This window comes from Epinephelus moara, chromosome 12 (assembly GCF_006386435.1).
Source record: "Epinephelus moara isolate mb chromosome 12, YSFRI_EMoa_1.0, whole genome shotgun sequence".
NCBI classification, from domain to species: domain Eukaryota; kingdom Metazoa; phylum Chordata; class Actinopteri; order Perciformes; family Serranidae; genus Epinephelus; species Epinephelus moara.
The window spans coordinates 20004377-20024161 of record NC_065517.1 but is presented as its reverse complement, the minus strand read 5'-3'; the positions used below and the strand labels follow the sequence as shown (position 1 = coordinate 20024161).

The window sequence follows — 19785 nt, the reverse complement described above, 5'->3', positions numbered from 1 at the left end:
ACGCCGAAAGTCACTGCTCAAGTGCCAGTATTGATGACTTTGGAATGACACCGGGTTGAGGAGAACTGCAGAGTTGGAGATAACTCTCAAAAGATTTGTCACTCTGAGCAACTCCTTGTTATTACACTTAGTCATTTGACTGTCATTAGCTGTCATTAGTGACTTTTATAAAAAATGAGACAGATCATCTCTGAGAAAAATCATACTCCTGTACAAACTTTTTTATGTCTCACCTCAAATAGTTTAAGAAACATATTTTAGTGTACTGTTTAGCTGTAAAATGAGAAAACTTGTGACCCGGTCACCATGTTGGATACAGTAAAATGAGAGTAGCTAGCACCGCCCACCAGCTGCACCAGCGTTCTCATTTTACAGCTAAACAGTACACTAAAATACGTTTCTGAAAACATCTGAGGCAAGACATAGGCCATGAAGTTATAGAATCTTGATTCAAATTTGATCAGTGCTGCCTAATTTGAAAGTTTGACCGCAGTTCAAAGAGTAATTGACATGATTGACAGCTGTGTTACAGAGTTTTGAGCTTTGATCGGTTGTTACTGACTGTGTTGCCATCTGATTCTGTCTCATTTTCGTCTCGTTTAGAATATAGTGACAGTTTCAACAAATATGTCAAAAAGCTATTTTGAATTACTAACTATCTTTAAGGACTAGAGTAATCATGCACTGATACAGTTTCTGCAACAGTTCTTTTCTTTAAAATCACCTACTTGACTTGTCCAGACATCTGACTTTCCATCTATCCATCCATCCATCTATCACTCCTTCCTCCTACAGTCCTCCCACCAGTCTCTTCACTGAACAAATCACACCAGACACACTACAGATGACCCCCAGACTCAGTATGCACACATCTATCAGACGGTCCCTCACAGCGAGGCGGCCCCACTGCAGTCTGAGGTGAAACAGGCACGGCAGTATGAGTGTCATGGCTGCCCCGGTCACGCTGCCCGTCAAACCCATCAACAGGGAGAACCTGGGGACTAGCAGGGCCAGTAGGTATGATGTCATCAGCAAGGTGGCACGGACCAACAGGGCTGGGCGAGACACACCTCGACCTCCGTGCTTGGAGTACGATGACACATCTGTAGAGAGATTGAAGCAGAGGAGTTGAAAGAGTGCACAGTGACAGATGGTGTTGAACCAGCAAGCAACTTTTGTTTTTTGGTTACTCTGTTCTGACTCATTGTTTTTCCATTGCTTCTCTATGGAGGTGTCATCAGCCTCCAACTTTAAAATCATATTTTTCCTTATCTGCAGTATGACATCATGTAATGAGGTAGTACGAGTACAAATTAAGTGACATCATTTACTGTAAGAATTGTGTTTTAAATCAAGGTGGACAGGACAGGGAAGCTTTTGGCTGTATGAACTAGGTCATCTTTGTGTTCATTTTGCACTTGCCTAGCAAAAATATTCACCATTAAACCACATTACATCATTACATCGTAATGTGATGACTTCATGACTGTTGACAGTCAACATCGACAAAAAGTTCAGCCATGATGGCAAATGTGTTGACAGTCAACACATAAGCAGCATTTCCCTGATCAGTCAGATCTCAAACAGAAATAACTGGCTTGTTTACTGAGTTATAGGTTGTATTTTTTTACATGATTTGTAAGATATCATTTAATATGTTTTATCTATTTTTTTTAGCTAGATTTTATTTATTATTTCTCAAGATCTTTGTTAATCAAGTTCTGTATGTGACAGTCAGAGTATTAATACTGAAGCAAATGGCAGAGAGCAGAGAATGAAGTCATGTCTATCTCTGTGTGTTGTAATCTGAGCTACACTGTGGTTTGTTGTGATAAACTGGTACAGCCGCGGGTACATGCTGGTGCATGTGTGCATCCTACTGGCTAGCTCATCACTATCTCTTGCATTGCCATCATACAGGGTGTACTGCTGATATCTGAATATCACTGTCACAGAAGCGTAGCGCCCACCCTCCAGTTCCCCTCCAGTTAACACTATTAGTTCTGTCAGCACTGATGCCATTGTTTTGCACTGTTTATGGAGTTAGCATCATTAGCTGCTAGCTACTGGCTTTGCTAGCTTGATGTTGGGGAACATGTCCAGACAACCCTTAGGCTCTGAATTTAGCAAAAGGCCCCTTTATCTGGGGCAAACACAATTGATAGACAGATAGACAATAACATAAAGCAGTTATGATGATATATACGGTGATATGATAAGAGCCCAGGGCTAGTATGTGTTGGTAATGTGTGTGTGTTCATGTTTTGATGTTTGTGTGTGAGGCAGCTGTGTGTATGTGGTTACTGATTCTAAAGGGAGGTGTGGCAGAGAGGGAGATAAATGCTGTACTGTATCGATGTTAAAGTGACCGGAAATATATCTTGTGTGACAGCAGTATAATTTCAATTGTAATATATTAATGAAGTATTAAATTTAAGTGATATGATAATAATATAATAGTCATCAATCAATACATTACAATATAATACGCACTATTGTAGTAAAATTTAAAACTGCACAGTGATAAGTAGTGGGCCCAGACAGGTGCCAGGGAGACTCAGACAGGGGGACTAATGGGACTTGTTGAATGTTCAGTATTTGAATATCTGGGCTGAATATTTTCTTAACACAATGCTTAGTTCATCAAAACATTTATTTTCTTAACAGTTTTAATTCATTGGTCAACTCTAACCATTCATTATGGTAGTTATGGTAGCTCGAGGGTGGATGCCATCATATGACATAGAGGTGCTTTCACACTGCCGCACAGTAATCGACCTGACAACCACCAACCTGCAAGAAACAAAGCATTTTTAAAAGCGTCTTCTGCGCCTCCTACAATCGGCTGTGATAACAGGCAGGTGCTTTGGTGAGCACTGGCAGAGGTGCCATCTAGCTTGTAGCTGCATCCAGTAGCGAGGAATCGTGAAATTACCAAAGATTTCTACAATTTGGACAATTCACCAGTGATCTGAAGTTTGGTGAAAATGTTATCCCAGGCTCTGTTTTTACTCTGGTTGTTCTTATCAGTTGTTAGTGTCATAACTCTGGGTATTCAGACACCAACATTATCAGCTCCTCCATCTTGTCTTCTTTCTGCTATCGTGATGCCTGATTTTTGATCTGCCAAACCCAGGTGGCAGCCGCCAGAAGATCAACACGGTGTTGTTGGAAACCACTTCCCCTCTGCCGCCTTCCCCTCACTGACATAACTGGAGGCAGCAAGTTCCTGCACTGTGGTTTGAGAGCAGCTTAAGTGGTGATCTGTGGACTAAACAAACCTTTAATAGGAATTCAGCTGGGACCATATGCTCTGTTCCAGCACGACCTCTCTTCACACTGAAAAGCCTGCAGGGATTCCCACCTGGAAGCTTCCCAGTTTAACCACAGTTTACCACTGTTGACCTCTAGAGCAATTACATGTTGTGCTCAAGGCGGACTGGGCACGATGAGACAGTACAAATGGCATTGATTCATTATTTTCAATGCTGTTTTCATCGACCATCCAGGAAACCTCCAAACTCAGGTCTGCCATGTGTCAACTTATAAAATGTATATCTACAGTCATAATCTCAACCATTGCAAGTTAGATCTTTGATAGATAACCTGAAGGAACTTTTACTTCTTGTATGGGGACAAAACTTAGAGCAAGGTCAGTGGTTTGACTATAAAATAGACCTGTCATTAGTGCTCACCTCCAAGCAGGCAGGTTTGTAGTATCTCAGCAGCAGAGTAGAACGGCAGAGGGTAGGACAGCAGGGCTTTAGCCAGCAGACACAGGTTGACAAGAGGTCGAAGGTCAGAGGGCAGGTTGTCTGTGATGACCTCACTGGTCTCTGTGCCCCACGTCAACACGGCCTAATGAAGGAGGAAACAATCAATGCAATCAGTCAATCAATCACCCCATTTGTCTGTCCCTGCTTCCATCCTTTGATTAGACCTGCTGTTGTCTGCCAGATGTCGAACCATATGTACGTTTTATTTCCGTCTGAACATTTTTTAGATATCTGGCCATCAACAAATAATAAAACTGACTTTGTTTATTTAGCTCTGACAGCACAAGCCTAACTTCTATATTTCTTTCAGATCCATCAGAGGCATCACAAACTCAGACAAGCTCCAAGGAATATTTGCTGAGTCACACAACGTCACTAACCAGTAAAGAAAACAGAGTTTTCATGATGCAGGCAGCACCATGAGTCCACCCCAGCATGGCATTAAACTGCCCTCTGTCCTCCATACTGCCCTCTAGAGGAGGGAGGAAGATCTGCGAGGTGTAGGAGAAGATGATGACGCCCACAGAGACGAGGAAGTCCTCCGGGTCCGCAGACAGGGAGAGAGTGGACCAGGTCCAGCTGCTGGCTCGACTCAGACAGTATAGCATGACCAACAGGCTTATACGGGGTCAGAGACAAAAGGAGAGAAAATGAGGAAGGATAATGCTCCATGAATAAAGCATTTAAAATGAATGTATTGATAATCCTTTCATTTATTCATTCATTCAACATTTATTTGTACAGGATGGTCCAATACAAGCTGTTTACGCTCAGGTACACAGGGCAATGAAAGCAGAAGGCCTGCATAAAGACAGATGAGGGAAACCAAGGAGGAAATATATAAATTATAGAAAATAAAACACAAATACAAGGGCAGCATGGTGGTGCAGTGGTTAGCAGTGTTGCCTCACACCAAGAGGGGTCCCAGTTTGAACCCAGGCTGGAGGGTTCAAATCTGTGGTTGGGGGGCAATGACTTGAACTGGTCAAAACACTGAGTAAAGCAGTTTCACATTTTTAAAAAAAAACAACAGTATTTTTCCGATGCCCACGTTGTACATGGGCTTCTTACTACTATGGCCACTGCGATAACGCAAATGGCTCTATCTGGAGCCAGCGTTTGGTTTGTCCATTCTGCTGGACTACTAGAAACATGGTGGTGAAACATGATGTGTCCACATCCGTAGATGACGACCTGCTCCTCGCAGGCTCCTTTTAAGGTGATGAGAACATGACAATTCTTATTTTCAGGTGATTATACTCTAAAGAAAACATTATATTATATTCCATTTCTACCAACATGTACTTTGGTTAATTGCTCCTGTATGCTTTTAGAAAATGGTCATACTTCGGAAGCTGAAAGAAACAAATTAGGTTAGCTGAAAAATAACCCTGTTATTCTTAGTTCATGACAGGCTGGGATTTTGGAGAAATATGATCAGAGGACAGCAATGTTATGTTTTTCTGAATAAAAAAGGAACATAATCCTTCATCTCTCATCACATAATTATTATTGTGCTATTATAAAATCATAAAGAAAAATACAAAATAACTTGAAACAAATAAAAAATAACTGCACTCAGCTGTATTTTTACAAAACTAGTTAAATGTTGTGTTTTTATCATTAACCATTATACACATAGTTGCTTTTATTGAATTATTCAGCCTCTGCTTGTGAGGGTGATTCCCAATAAATCCAGCAAGAGATTCAGCAAAAATACATAAAGGTCCAGATAAAACATGTTTCTCTTGAATTGTCAGGGAATAAACTGATACGTAATGTGTATTTGCACATGACTTTACAGCCAAAGAAAAGCTCTGAGAGATCAGAGGGATCCATGAGCTGGAGAACTTCAAGACCCGGCTCCATTTTCCAAGAAACCTGGCATGAGACATAAATCAAACAACCAGTATAACAGCAGTGTGTGGCAGGTGGGAGCAGACAGCACAACCAGCAGCAGCTGCAAAATGATCACAGGAGTGAGAATGAGAGCAGATTATGACGCCTGCCACCTTGTTGTGTTGATTCAGTACGACTGGTGCGTATGTCAGCTGATCCTGACACTGATCAGCTGACAGCTTGCACACATTTACTGCTCTGTCAGAACAAACCTGACGCTACTTCTGCTCAATCACCTGATCAGGATGTGAGCCAGGGAGCACAGCAGGCTTAGAGTGGAGACTGGCCTGAGATCAGTCAGCAGCAGGCAGGGCAGCAGGAACATCAGAGACACCAGAGAACACACTGATCTGGGAACAGCCACCCCTGTGAGACTGTCAGACAACAGACTGGTGGAGACGACGAGGTACAGGGTGCAGGTCATCAACAGTTCGATGACCTGGAATAGCAAAGAAACAGGGTGTAACGACAGATGTTTACTTTATGCATTTACTGTGTATTTTGGGAAACAAAGGACAGTTATTGCCACCCAATATATGTGCAGAGCGATTTGCAGAGTCATGTGTGTGCTGGTGTTTAAGTATGTGTGTGTTACCTGAGCTACATTAACCATCCACCCCCCGAGTCCAGGCCAGTGTGGCCACAGTCCTTTGCAGCAGGCCTCCACTATGTCCTGGTAGCTGTGTCGGACTCTGACTTTTGACATTGTGCCACCACTGGAAGATACAAACACCTTCTTACTGGGATGAATTGTGTCTGACACAATTTCATATTTTTGATTATTGTCACTGTTTTCAAAGCTACAGCAGGTTATTCAAAAAGAAAAATTTCCCCTCCCCAAATGTAATGTTTTCATTAGCTGTGTTGAAGCTCACATTCCAGTGATTTCAATCAGTTCAATTCAATTTTATTTATGTAACCCGATATATCAAAACACAATTTGTCTCTGAGGTCTTTACAACCTTGGACCCTCACAGCTTGGGGGGCCACATATGAAACAGGAGGTTTGGGGATACTCTAATTTCCTGCACTCTGGTGAATTTTAATGCAGCGATTTAATGTAAAAATGTCTTTTTTTTTTAACTTTCATGTTTTTATTTTCTGAATATATACACATATGCTTCCCTCCCAAAGTGTCAGTGCCCCCATGTTGAGGCCCTGACACACCAAGCCAACTGCCGGCCATTGGTCAATATTGGGCCTTTGTTGAGCGTCTGCTGCCCTCGTTGGTGCGATGTGTCCTCTACCGTTGCCCCTCATCGGCCCCCTGTCAGGCTTTATTTAGCTGATACAACATTTTGAATCGATGTCGGCACAGTGGAGCTCGTCAGTGAATGAAATCACTCTGATTGGCAGTTCAGCTCAGCGCACGAGAAGAGAAACTGAAGTGAGGAAAGTAAACAAACAGCTAAAGTAAACAGGAAATTAGATCAAAATAAACTTATTACATAAGGTAAGATTATTTTTCTTTAGCCATTGAGCTCTTTAGCAGAAGCGTCCCCTGATGGTTTGTGTTATTGTTCATTGGCATAATGCAAATATGCTCGGTTCTTTCAACATTGGACTGTGTTGTTAATGTGCTAATTGCGTCAAGACGTTCTTCCAGTTTCCTTTTTTGAGTGAGGATTATAGACGGCCGCCATCTGCTGGTGTTATTTCCTCTCACAAAGGCACAGAACATATACGCTGGTTGGACCATTGGCTTTAGTCTTTGTGGTGTGTTCATGTGCAACTGTTTTGGGCAAGACATGCCAATGTAAGGCAACGGTTTGGTGTGTCTGGGCCCTTACTGTTACATATACCGACCGTGAAAAAACTCAAAATGACCACAAAGACATTGGAAAGGGATGCAAAACAGCAAAAAAAGGTAAAACCACAAAGTCTGTGTCTTTCTATTACATAGGTGAGTTGGTGGGGCTTTCTGTATGTCTGTACCAAGAGGTCTATTGTCTCAACATCCACCTATGTTATCTCTTTATGTTAAATGTCATTGCAGAGTATTTCGACATACTTTCAAACATGTCTAGAGGGGAACTTTAAAACCAGACTCAGTCAATCCAGTTGAACTAATCTGGATCAGGACTTGACTGAACCTCACAAACTAATGAGGCAAGGATCAATTCAAACACCACGATTTTACAGAACACATTCACATTTCTTTCAGCTGTGGCAGAAGTGTATTTCTGAGACTCACCACTGCTGAATGAACAGAATAACATGTTTGTGTATCTGGACTCTAAAAACTCTCCACTCTGTGGTTATACCAGATACCAGATAAATTCCCTCGAGTCGTCTGAATAGAGGAGAAGGGATAAATATGAGTATAACTCTGTTGCCAGAAGTGATTGTCGCCATTGCTGAAAATACAGAGGGGAGAGCACCATCTGCAGAAACTCAAACTTAGCCAACAATGACTTCAAGAAAAAATAACAACATCCCAGGACTGAGCAGAGTGACAAGTGCTTTTTGGGAAGCGCAGTGCTGCAGCAATGACTCAACATCTTTGTTATCAGTAAAACAGAACCCCAATTGTAGTAATAAAGTGCTTTTATGTAATAAGTGATGTAACCTGGTTATTATGTGATACTGCGGTTGGCTAAGTGACATCAAATGAATAGACCAGAAACTCTACCTTTGTTCCTCTTCATACAGGCAGGCCACCAGTATCCTCCCTGTGTGGTTGCAGACCCAAGCTGACAGAACCATCAGAAGAAGACCCAGATAACCTGACTGGACCAGAGCAAAGGGTAAACCCAACACAAAGATACCCTGAGGGAGAAAAGAGACATGGAAAGAAAGAGCAGAGATGGGTATGTTTGTGAGAAAGATAAGAAATGAGAAGAGACCAAGACCTCATAGGGAAAGTTGACTCAAAAACTCTCTCATGGGACACCCTGGTACCATGTGGCACCCCTAGAATTTTTTTATAGGGGTGGCCAGATAGAGCCACTAAAAATTCTAGGGTGGTAAACAAAAGCCATGACTAAATTTTGGGAATTCCTCTATGCTGTTTAAGTATATTGGCTTGTTTAAAACTATTTATATGTGGGGAGTTCAAGGATTACATATTGATATCCTTTGATTTCTTATTTTACAGTTGATATGAATTATCTGTATAGACTAATACTGGTCTTGTTAACATTTTGAGATCCACAACAATCCTTTTTTAATCCTTTGTTCTTCAGATAGGCTGGTTGCCATCCATCCATCCATCCATCCATCCATCCATCCATCCATCCATCCATTTTCATCCACTTATCCGGGGCCGGGTCGTGAGGGCAGCAGACCAAGCAAAGCACCTCAGACATCCCTCTCCACAGCAACGCTTTCCAGCTCCTCCTGGGGGACCCCAAGGCGTTCCCAGGCCAGATGAGATATGTAATCCCTCCAGTGTGTTCTGGGTCTGCCCCGGGGCCTCCTACCAGTGGGACGTGCCCGGAACACCTCCAACAGGAGGCGCCCAGGAGGCATCCTGATCAGATGTCCGAACCACCTCAACTGACCTCTTTCAATGCAAAGGAGCAGTGGCTCTAGTCCGAGCTCCCTCCGGATGTCCGAGCTCCTTACCCTATCTCTGAGGCTGAGCCCAGCCACCCAACGGAGGAAACTAATTTTGGCTGCTTGTATCCGTAATCTCATTCTTTCAGTCACTACCCACAGCTCACGACCATAGGTGAGGGTTGGGACGTACGTGGACCAGTAAATCGAAAGCTTCGCCTTCCCGCTCAGCTCCCTAGGAGCCACACCAAACCGATGATCCATCTCACGCTCCATTCTACCTTCACTTGTGAACAAGACCCTGAGATACTTGAACTCCCTCACTCTCTCTAAACCCAGAGGGGGCAATCCATGGCCTCAGACTTGGAGGTGCTGACTCTCATCCCAACCACTTCACACTCGGCTGCAAACTGCCCCAGTGCATGCTGGAGGTCACAGTTGCCCTGGTTGCCCTTTTTCCTTAAAAACACAAATATACGGCTTTAATTTGAAGGAGTACATTGATTGTAAGGAGCAAAACATTTACTGGGAACAAGCCTCAACATGTTCAGGGGAGACTCGCGTAAACCCAGAGAACCCATTTTCATTCAGATACCTTGAGGCGAGAGTTAAAGGGACCACTTTGGAAATGGCCATATCAGTTGTTTCCGCACCAAAAATTTAGCCTAAATTTGGAGCTTTATTTAGCCCCTTCCCAAGTGGCTGTACTGCCATGGTTGGTACCAATGAATGCCCTAGGCTGTCTAGTTTCACAAGACACCACTACCTTTGCGCTAGATTAAGAAATGAGTGCACTGCAGCCTCTTGAAGAAAGTATTATCAGATTCCAATTGTTTGTGGGTTCAGTTCTTGCTGAGAACCTTTGTAGCTCTTCTGTCTAGCCTTTCCTGTTACTACTAAAATAAAGGCAAAAATGCTGATGACGAAAAGAGACTCATCCTTACACTTCTTTTGATTGCACTGGATCACTCATCACTGGATTGATTTACAGGTGTTATAGGTGCTTAAAGGCTAGTATGCAAGAGAGAATAATATCAAATATCAGTATCATATCACAATATTGATATAATATTAATATATTGCCCAGCCCTAAATGTACAAATGACAAATTCAACAAAAATATGACTGTTTTAAAACTGAGGTATGGTAGTTCCTGTAAACAAGGTAAAAAGAATATAGTGTACATTGGCCCTCTAAGTCAGCCGCTATAATAGACCGCATGTTTCCATAAGAAATAATCAATGATAGTGAAAAGTGAAAAAGAAGAGGAGTGGAAAAAATAAGAAAGACTGTTCAGGAAAAAAAGAAGAGAGTAAAGGACCGTTCATGGTTGGAAGATGAGGAGGCGAGAGGAGAGTTTTGGCGTGATGCCTGGAGAGTTCGAGGATGCAGGAGACCAGCAGGAGCAGAAGGAAGAGGCGAGCCGAGGTTTGGCCCATCACCGAGGGAAGTGACTGCCAGAGAGAGGAGAAAGGAGGAAAGGGACTGGAGCTGGAAGAGGAAAAAGGCGAGAAGAGAAGAGGGTAGCGGAGAAAAGGAGAAGGAAGCAGAATAGAGAGCGGGAGGAAGGAGAGGTGCGACCTCGTAGAGAGCAGGAGGTTGGAGGAGGAAGAGGAGGACGACGAAGGTAGATCAGAGGAGACAACAAGCTACTTTGATGGAGCTGCTGTGTTTTGAATGTTGGAACATAGAGATACATAGACTCACTGAGAGAGTTACACAGTAACACACACACACGCAACACACTGAGGATGCATAAACAGACAAGCACACATTTTCTCTCTTTCAAGTTACTATTTTGTAACTGGTGTCTGTCAGGCATATGCTGATAGAGCTTTGATGTTCAAATAGAGCTGCTGGTGATGAAAGCAGTTTGACGCTCAAGTATCTGATTTCATCTCCCCCCCTCTCTCCCTCTCCCTCCACATCTCCTTCTCTCTGTGTTTTTGCCAGCAAATTCCTCATTGGTTACTCCAAGCACAACCTGAAGCAGCTCCCAATCACAAACGGGTGTAAAAGGGGAGAAAATGAATCCCTGATTGGCTGTGAGGAAGATGACTCGGCTTCATCGTGCCATTATCTGACACCCAATACACCTTTAAAATCTGTTTATTCAGGGAATGTCGACCTTTTTCATACTGCACACTTCCATATTCAATATCAGCCACGGAGCAGCGGGGGTTATCTCAGTGACACATGCTGAAGAAAATAAAGATTATTGCACATTCACCTCTCCTCACTGGACTTCCCAGGTGCAAGATTTTAACTGCCACTCTTCAGGTTATGCAAGGTATTTTTATGCGAGCACATGCCCCACGCACAGAAAGTGATAGAGAAATGTCTCTCCCACCATGAGGGGATAAGATGGAGCAGACGTAACCACAAACAGACAGCTCTGACATTTAAAGTTTTATTTAGATTTAAGTTTAGTTTTATTTGTTCAAATGAAAAAACACTGAAAAGAAAATGTCTCGTAATCCTATCACAGTGTGCAAATGTAATTTTCACATGATTTTAGAGTTTGTTTTGAGAAGGTGTTAGCTACTTTTACTTCCTTTGTCATTGATCATAATCGGGAAATGTGCCATAGCTCATAGTGAGGTTGACGATAGAGCTGATAATAGAGCTAATACAGTTAGTCGATTGATTGGTTGGGTCAACTGCAGTAAATCTATTTATAACTTTTCTAATAACTGATGAATCAATAATTTTTTTTCAGCCAAAAATGCGTGCAAATATATGGTGGCATGGTGGTGTAGTGGTTGGCATTATTGCCTCACAGCAAGAGGGTTCCTGGTTTGAATCGGGGGTGGGGGTTTGAACCCTAGGGTTTGCTTGTTCTGCCTGTGTCAGCTTGGGTTTTCTCTGGGTACTCCAGCTTCCTCCCACAGTCCAAAGACATGCAGGTTAATTGGTGAATTGCCTCTCGTCTCACATCGGCTGGGATGGCTCCAGCCTCCGCCAACTAAACACTGTCAACAATAATTAAGTCCCAATGTCCTCAAACAAGACGATGATAAAGTCTCAGTGTCTTCAAACGAGTACTCCCTAATTAACAGCGTCTTATCTTGTTACTGTTGCTAAAATTGGTCAAATTTGTTGCCATATCAAACTACAAAGATTAAAAATAATAAACAAGTTTCAACCATAAAATGTGATCAGGTTTTGGACCTTGTCCACTTTTGTGTCGGGATCAGCTGCAGACTGACTTGGCAGAGATGGCTGTTTTTACATGGATTAGTGTATTGTGCTCTTACTACCACTAGATGGCACAAAAAAGAGTCCACAAATGAGGACAACAGGCCTAAGTAGAATGAGGTATAAGGTCCAGTAAACCCAAAATGTGATCTCAGGAGGATATGGATTAAGCTGTGTGAAAGACCTCCTCTAGTGGATTAAATATCCATTAAATATCAACAAAAACCTTATTTGCTCGAAGGTAAGACGCTAACTAACACTAGCTAGCTTAGCATGTTAGCAAACAGGTTGAATATATAAGTTAATTATGTTTATGCTTACATTAGGTAATTGTACCATTTTTGACTAATGCGCTGTAAATAAATGGAAAAGCTGGATATTTTAGTTTTGCTAGCAATGAGCTAAAACATATCAGATAATTAAAGCCGTACGGAGTCACAATTAAATGTTAGCTTAAAAATGTATTTATTTATTTTTTTAATCTTTTTTAATACGTAATTGTGAATATTTTGGTTCAAAATAAAATGTGATTATTATTCCCTATGGGATAAACATGATTATTTCTGGCTGCCATAGCTTTTGCCCCAGGAAGCTTTTACCCCTACTCATGGGTGGTCCTACTTATCCTGTTGTGCAGGAATATTGTTTTTCCTGTATGTTTGTCTTTCATGTAAATTGTCATGATGTGGGGTGTCTGGAATGTTGAGCTTTTCCCTAAATTTTAATTTTCTCTTCATTTACAATATGCTGGCCAGTCATAATGCGAATGTAGCTCTCAAATGCATACTGTGCTCCTGTCTGTCTACTTCCCTCTGACATTTCAAAACTATTATTCCAGGAATCAGCTGTTATTGTCTTTGGAGTATCTCTCACTGATATCCTTATAAATGTTGTGCTGCTTGCGAAAGCTTGACAGGCTTGACAGCAGTAACTAAGGGGGGCAGGACTTAGCGAAAGGTCAATGTAAAGCTGTCACCTTGGGCTATGGAAAGTGGTGAAGTGATTTTGTTAAAACAATTTTCTGACATTGCATCAGGTGAATGATTAACTGAAGAGATACTCCAGCAAGTTAGTAAAGCACTTCTGTAAAGTTGCATGAGTCACGAAGGACAGATTTAAAAAAGTATGGTCAAAATTACAGCAACAAAGTTGAGATATCCCACTTATAGTCTGTAGCATGTCAGGCTTAACAAAAGTGGATCCTACATTTTCCATAATGCAACTAGATAGCATCTCTTATTAAAATTGCTTTCTAAATGCCCATATCTTTCAAACTCCACAACATTAAATAAAGGTCAGGTCAACACTTCATCATAAAAAAAAAAATCTGAAGACGTCCTTGCCTCTGGGAAATTATCATGAAATATTTCTTTGAAGATAATAGAAATATCTAATAGCAGAGATGGTAATAATGATAAAGATAACTGAGATTAACTGTCAAATAACTGGTGGTAGATGACACTATAACTTCAGAAACATACTTCTTTACTGCACGAACCAGCCACATTTATTCAGCCTCACTTTTCCTGCAGGGTCTTGGGATGTACTTGGCAGCGAGATGAACCAAATAAGTTTTGACAGCAATCTTTCCAAAACAAAATGGGGACATTCTTCATTTCCCTACGGCTCATGATTGGATTTGAAAAACCCTTTTAGAGCTTGGATCTTGAATTTCCAACCCAGTTTAAGGTAAAGTGTCGCTCAGAAGCAGACAATCACAGGCAGTTAAATTGATATCAGGTTTTCCTCAGTGTCGGAAACAAAAGGTCCGCGTCTCTAATCTGCGACAGAGACACACAAAGAGGGGGCTGCCTCATTAACAGTCAGGTTGGAATTAAAACTGAGTTTCATAATATTCCCAAGTCGGGAGCCTTGAGAGCTGGAGCGAGTTTTTGCATTTTTGGCAGCAAATTTGCTCTCTAATAAAAACTTTATTAAGCTGGCAGACAGACATAGTTATATTGGCATCAATAAACAGCCGCGGGAAAATACATATTTTCTTTTTAGCCTTGATAGGAGATAAAACTGATGTTCTTTTTTTCCATTACTGAGACATCTGTTAGCTCCTTAACAAATGGGTCTGACATTACTGCGCTGCTGATGTTTATACATCAGATAGATTCTTTCAGCACTGCTTTGTGGTCATCCATCACCGTCTGAGATTCTCAAGCATCCAGTGAATCATCACCTTTAATAAAGAAGACTTTCTGCTATGTTAGTCATCCAGTGCGCTCACCTCAACTTAACCTATCTGTGACCTCAACCAAAGGGATTACTGAGCAATCCATTTGGTTAAGCTTTCTGATTACAGTGTGCTGCAGGTAATGAATAACCTATAAATCATTAACCAGCCCAACAACCCCAGAAAGACGATGATAGTTGTTGCAGCAGAGTTAAAAAACACGTCGTACAGTAAAAAAGGAAGTATTTAATCACAGCATTTTTAAGGATAAATTAATCCAAATATAGCTGGAAACATTAAGGTTACAGAAGCAACAAATCATAGATTCAAACAGGCAATTTAAGTCAGTGATACAGAATATATCACAGTCTCTGTTTTTGTGCCTCTTCTGGCACAGATATTTGGTCTCTAATTAAAACAGGGGAAAAAAAACCCTGGCTCTCAGATAGATAGACTAGCATCAATAAACCATGCACATGAAGTACTTGTTTATCTACTAAATATCATCTGTTGGTATATGTATTTATGTACTGGCAACAGTGCTGCGAATGCTTAATTAAAATCTGTGTATGTGCAGCAATTCACCTCGACTGCCGAAGGAGTGTGTCTTCATTTGTTTGCATGTGTGTGTGCATGTGTATACCATACTGATGCCCTAATGTCATAATGTCCTTTACGGACCCAGTGACGCTGTTCAATTACACTACAGTTATTCAGTGAAAGAACACATTTACATGAGTGCAGCGGCTGAATACTGCTCAGCATTTACAGCATAATAAGCTATTAGCATTACGGCCACGAGGACACGCTGTGACTGGGAGCTTTTCTCTTTTTTTCTTTTTTAAAACGATTTCATTCACGCTTTATTTGATTAAGAAGACTGGAGAGCGCCTGACAAACAGCCTGCAAGACCACAGAGCATTGTTTAGTAATATCAAAACACAATGGGGACAGATTAAATAGTCTGCATGTTTAATGCTTTCTGAATGTACTGTGCGGCTTAGCTCCAAAAAACATTTGGCATTTATATTTGACATTTGCATTTTGCAGGAGAGGGAGAGACATAAAGTTTTGGACTAAGAGGAGGAGTGACACGCTGAAAGTGAACCAACAAAATGAATATTTCCACGTTTGCAGCTGCGATTAACGTGAGCTATGTTAGAACATCAGAACATCACTGGGTCACTGTTTTTGATTTAGTTTCATGTCATTCTTCATACTGGTGTTATATTAAATCCATCTGAAAGAGTCTTATATCTTAGGTGACTTACATTTTTAGTATAGGCCTACATATTGGGAGCAGTTTGGGGTTATGTATGTGTCTTGCCAAAGACACAGGAAAAGGGAACAAAGAGTTTTTTTTACAAAATTGACACATTTGTGAGTCACTTGTGGTCCATTCAGAATGGAGCCGGGACCCACTTTTGGACTGCGACACACAAGTTGGGAATCACTGCTTTAAAGGAATACTTAAGCTTCCAAAAGACCGTTTGTATATCAATTAGACAGTTTTATGTTGAATTCTTGAGGAAAACGTTTTTCTTGCATGCCTTCGGTTAATGAGTGAATGACTGAGAAAATTCATGATGAACTTAAGTCACAGGTGACTGCATTTAACAACAGCAAAACTATATCGAAACATTCGTTACCACACTCTTAGGGCCATTTCATAGTCGACGCGAGCAAGCAATGCGAGCAACGCACTTCCTTTCATAGTCAACACATTGAATGTAAGCGACGCGTATGCCATATTTCATACCTGCTTCTTCTGTGAATAACAAGTGGTAAATTTCAAATATGTCACTTGCATTATCACCCCCGCTGGCAACGCATGGTATTACGCGTGTCACTGCGTCACATATCAAAAGAATGGACAACACATTATGAGACGGAAGCATGCTTAGTTGCGGCCAATGCGTCTCGATGTGTACCAATGCATTTGCGTCTGCGTGCCTTTGCGTCGACTATGAAACGGCCCTTACACAACTCCTGCGTTATTGTCCAAGTTTCATTTATCCAGTCGTGTGCTCAGTAGTTCCCAAACCAACAGCCCTTTATGACGGGGAACTGAACAAAAATTAAAACTTAATCTATGCTCCCTGTAAAACCAGACTCCATTGACAAAAACAGTAATTTTACCTCTCTGAACTTGGGAGGTGCTGTGCCACTGCTAGCTTAATTGGTAGTTTGCTTGTGTTATTGTGGGACTGTGATAAATTCAAACATATCATTTAAAACACCAAGGTCACACAATAATACAAACAAACTGGCTGATTAAGGCAGCGGTAGACCAGCAGCTCCTGTGTTCTGTGACGTAAAATTACTCTTTTTGTCAATGGAGTCTGGCTCTGAAGTGAGCATAAAAAAGTTTCATTTTCTGTTCAGTTTCCTGTCAGAGTGGGCTGTCTGTTTGGGAGTTTGTAGATGGATGTTTTGATATAGTTTTGCTTTTTGTTTAATTCATCAAATTTTTTTGTGTTTTTGGATTCTTAGTTCACTAGACATATACATGTGGAAAACAGTTTCCTTCACAAATTCAGCTTAACGTGGGGTGAGTAGCCTAATTTATACATAAGTATAAGTATTTATTTGATGCAGCTTAAAGTAATATGAAAGTCACCAAATATATATTCCAATGTAATTTTTTACAAGTTTTTTATGTATGGAAATGATTTCTGACCATGCACATACTGAAGAACTCAGCGTACCTGTATAGCATTTGTGACATTCCAGCCAGCCTCCCAGGCAGTGATGGTGGGAGAATGACTCACACCTGTTATATCGGTTTCGGGGCTCTGAACATGATTAGTCAAACTCATCCTTGCTCTCTCGTCGTCAAGGCTGGTACAGAACTGAGACGTCCCCTCCATGGTCTCTGCTCCATCCTCAGAAAGTCTCTGTTTGTGCATGTTCCCTCTAAACAGCCTGTAGGATCCTCTCTTGTTACCCTGGTTCTGGTTCTCCTCACTGTTACTTCCCATCTTGTCAGCTTGTGTCTCAGAGGCTCGTCTTCCTTTGCCATAGCTTCTTGTGTTTTTGAACCAAAGGGAGTCTACGGAGGAAACGGCTGAAGTTATAGTGATGGTTCTGGGTCCGGTGGAGATGGCAGTGGCTCTGGTTTCTTTGAAAGCTGGACTCTCCTGCAGTAAGGTGCTGGTGGATGCTGGGATAACTTGCTCAGTCAGAGACAGACTGTGTCTTCTGAATGAGGTCCTATTTCCTCTGGTGTCATCAGAGCTTGTGTTAGTTGTGTTTGTGATGTTGTCAAAAGGCAATCTGTTGTCCTCACCATAGGTTCTGTTCAGCTCGTCACTGTGGGTCAGAATCAGCATCTCTTCATCCTCCTGAAATAACCTGATAATCGAAAACACTTTGTTAAAATTTGAGTTCATGGCTTCTGTGCACGTTTGTATAAATGAACACGAAGCGACTTTGTTGATGATAACGCACCTACTTACATTCATGTATTTATTATTATGAATTTTAACATGAAGTATTTCAATCTGTGGATGTGTGTATGACTCACCTTGTCGTCCAGTCCAGGTTTATCCTCGACACCGCCCAACCCCACAGAGACCCAGCAGCACCCCAGGGCTGCCCAGAGCTCCGAGCCCAGCGAAGAGAGCCCATCTTCAGCCTCGCTGTCTGCAGAGTCAGCCTCTCTGCCCCCTGGAGATCTAAGGGTCTGGGGGGAGCTCGACTGACGCTGGACACACAAACATACTCGAACAAAAATTCTCCCCCAAACACACACAGATCCACACTCACAATGTCTGCCTGTAAAAAAAAAATACACAACACAAAAACTGCACACACACTTGCGCGAGCACACTTGCATGACTACACACAAGCACAGGTGTATGAAGTGATTGGCAAGTTGGTGAGCTGTAACATTATAATATACCAGTGTTTTCAACAGTGAAGGAGTAAACACACACTGGCCTTCACAGCAGATACGTACACACAGGAGTAAACTGGAGGGCAAAACTTAGTTTAATGTACTTTTATTTGTCTCAGAATTAAATGTACCTACAGTCATGCTGATATTTAATAAACTACTCTACTGAAAACTTTAACCTACTGTAGTGGCATTCCCTCTGAACATCAAAAAAGCCACTAATGAGCTTTGGGAACAGTCACTTCAGTTTGACACCAGTGACAGGAGATATGCTTTTATGTCTAATGCAGCTTTCTGCTCACCTAAACTGCACATGATGTAAATTACAAATCAAAGAGAGTGTCATCATCAACATTTTTACACAAACAATATTTAAGTTTTCTTCAGTGTCTGGAAATGAATTTTGCATGACTCCAATAAAAATCAACTTCAACTACTTTAATATTTAACGTTAGAAACTTTTTGTGAGCTTTAAGCCATAATCTAAGTTTAGAAACAAACATTCTCTGCACAAAAGGATAAAATATTTACAATGTTTTCACTTATTTCATACCTCATGTACGTCTGGCTGAGCTTTTATGGACATTCATACCTGCCTATACTTGAGTTTTGCCCCAGACTGTGGTGAGTTGTGCAGGGCAGCAGGAGGAGCCACAGAACAGTTGTGTGACATACTGGACACAACTGGACCAAAACTTTTGTCCCAACTCTTCACTTGTGAAATACTCTGTGCTGCATGTAGGTCTTTCCTCTTCTTTGCTCTTTGTTTGTGGTAGCCAAAGCTGTGCTATTGCAACAGTTGATTTGCTTTGTTGAAGCCGAAGATTGTATTTCCAAAACTGCCATAGTTGTGCAACCCACAAATGTACTGTAATGCCTTTTATGTGTTCATTGTGTCAGCACCTGCCTCACTGCTCAAACAGTTCAACATGTTCATAGTTTTTTTCTATTTATCTATTCAATTCGAATAGCTTTATTGGCGTGACCAAAGACATGTTCTTGCCAAAGCATTTCATAAAAAAAATAATTGTTAAAAATAAGTACAGACATGCGGCACGGTGGTGTGGTGGTTAGCACTCTCACCTCACAGCAAGAGGGTTGCCAGTTCGATCCCGGGCGTGGGAGCCCTTCTGTGTGGAGTTTGCATGTTCTCCCCGTGTCAGCGTGGGTTCTCTCCGGGCACTCCGGCTTCCTCCCACAGTCCAAAGACATGCAGATTGGGGACTAGGTTAATTGGTGACTCTAAATTGTCCGTAGGTGTGAATGTGAGCGTGAATGGTTGTTTGTCTCTATGTGTCAGCCCTGCGATAGTCTGGCGACCTGTCCAGGGTGTA

General features: G+C 41.6%; 1 protein-coding gene across 1 annotated transcript; it reads right to left on the bottom strand.

Annotated features, from left to right (window-relative positions):
• Window positions 1–789: 789 nt before the first annotated feature.
• Window positions 790–18183, bottom strand: LOC126398339 (vesicular inhibitory amino acid transporter-like). Its single transcript, XM_050057576.1, has 8 exons — window positions 18080–18183; window positions 17262–17907; window positions 8308–8444; window positions 6271–6391; window positions 5912–6114; window positions 4157–4394; window positions 3696–3858; window positions 790–1103 (listed from the first exon to the last, which is right to left on the bottom strand). The coding sequence occupies exons 1-8, from the start codon at window positions 18181–18183 to the stop codon at window positions 790–792; spliced, it is 1926 nt and encodes a 641-aa protein (XP_049913533.1).
• Window positions 18184–19785: the final 1602 nt, after the last annotated feature.

What these genes read in the sequence shown, in the direction of transcription:
- LOC126398339 (XM_050057576.1), bottom strand. Translation starts at nt 18,183, where the DNA reads ATGGGCTCTCTTCGCTGGGCTCGGAGCTCTGGGCAGCCCTGGGGTGCT. An exon ending in ATGTCACAAATGCTATACAG is followed by an intron (nt 8,445 to 17,261) that starts GTACGCTGAGTT and finishes TTTCTCCCTCAG; the next exon opens with GGTATCTTTGTGTTGGGTTT. An exon ending in CTGGCTCACATCCTGATCAG is followed by an intron (nt 4,395 to 5,911) that starts GTGATTGAGCAG and finishes ACCCCGTATAAG; the next exon opens with CCTGTTGGTCATGCTATACT.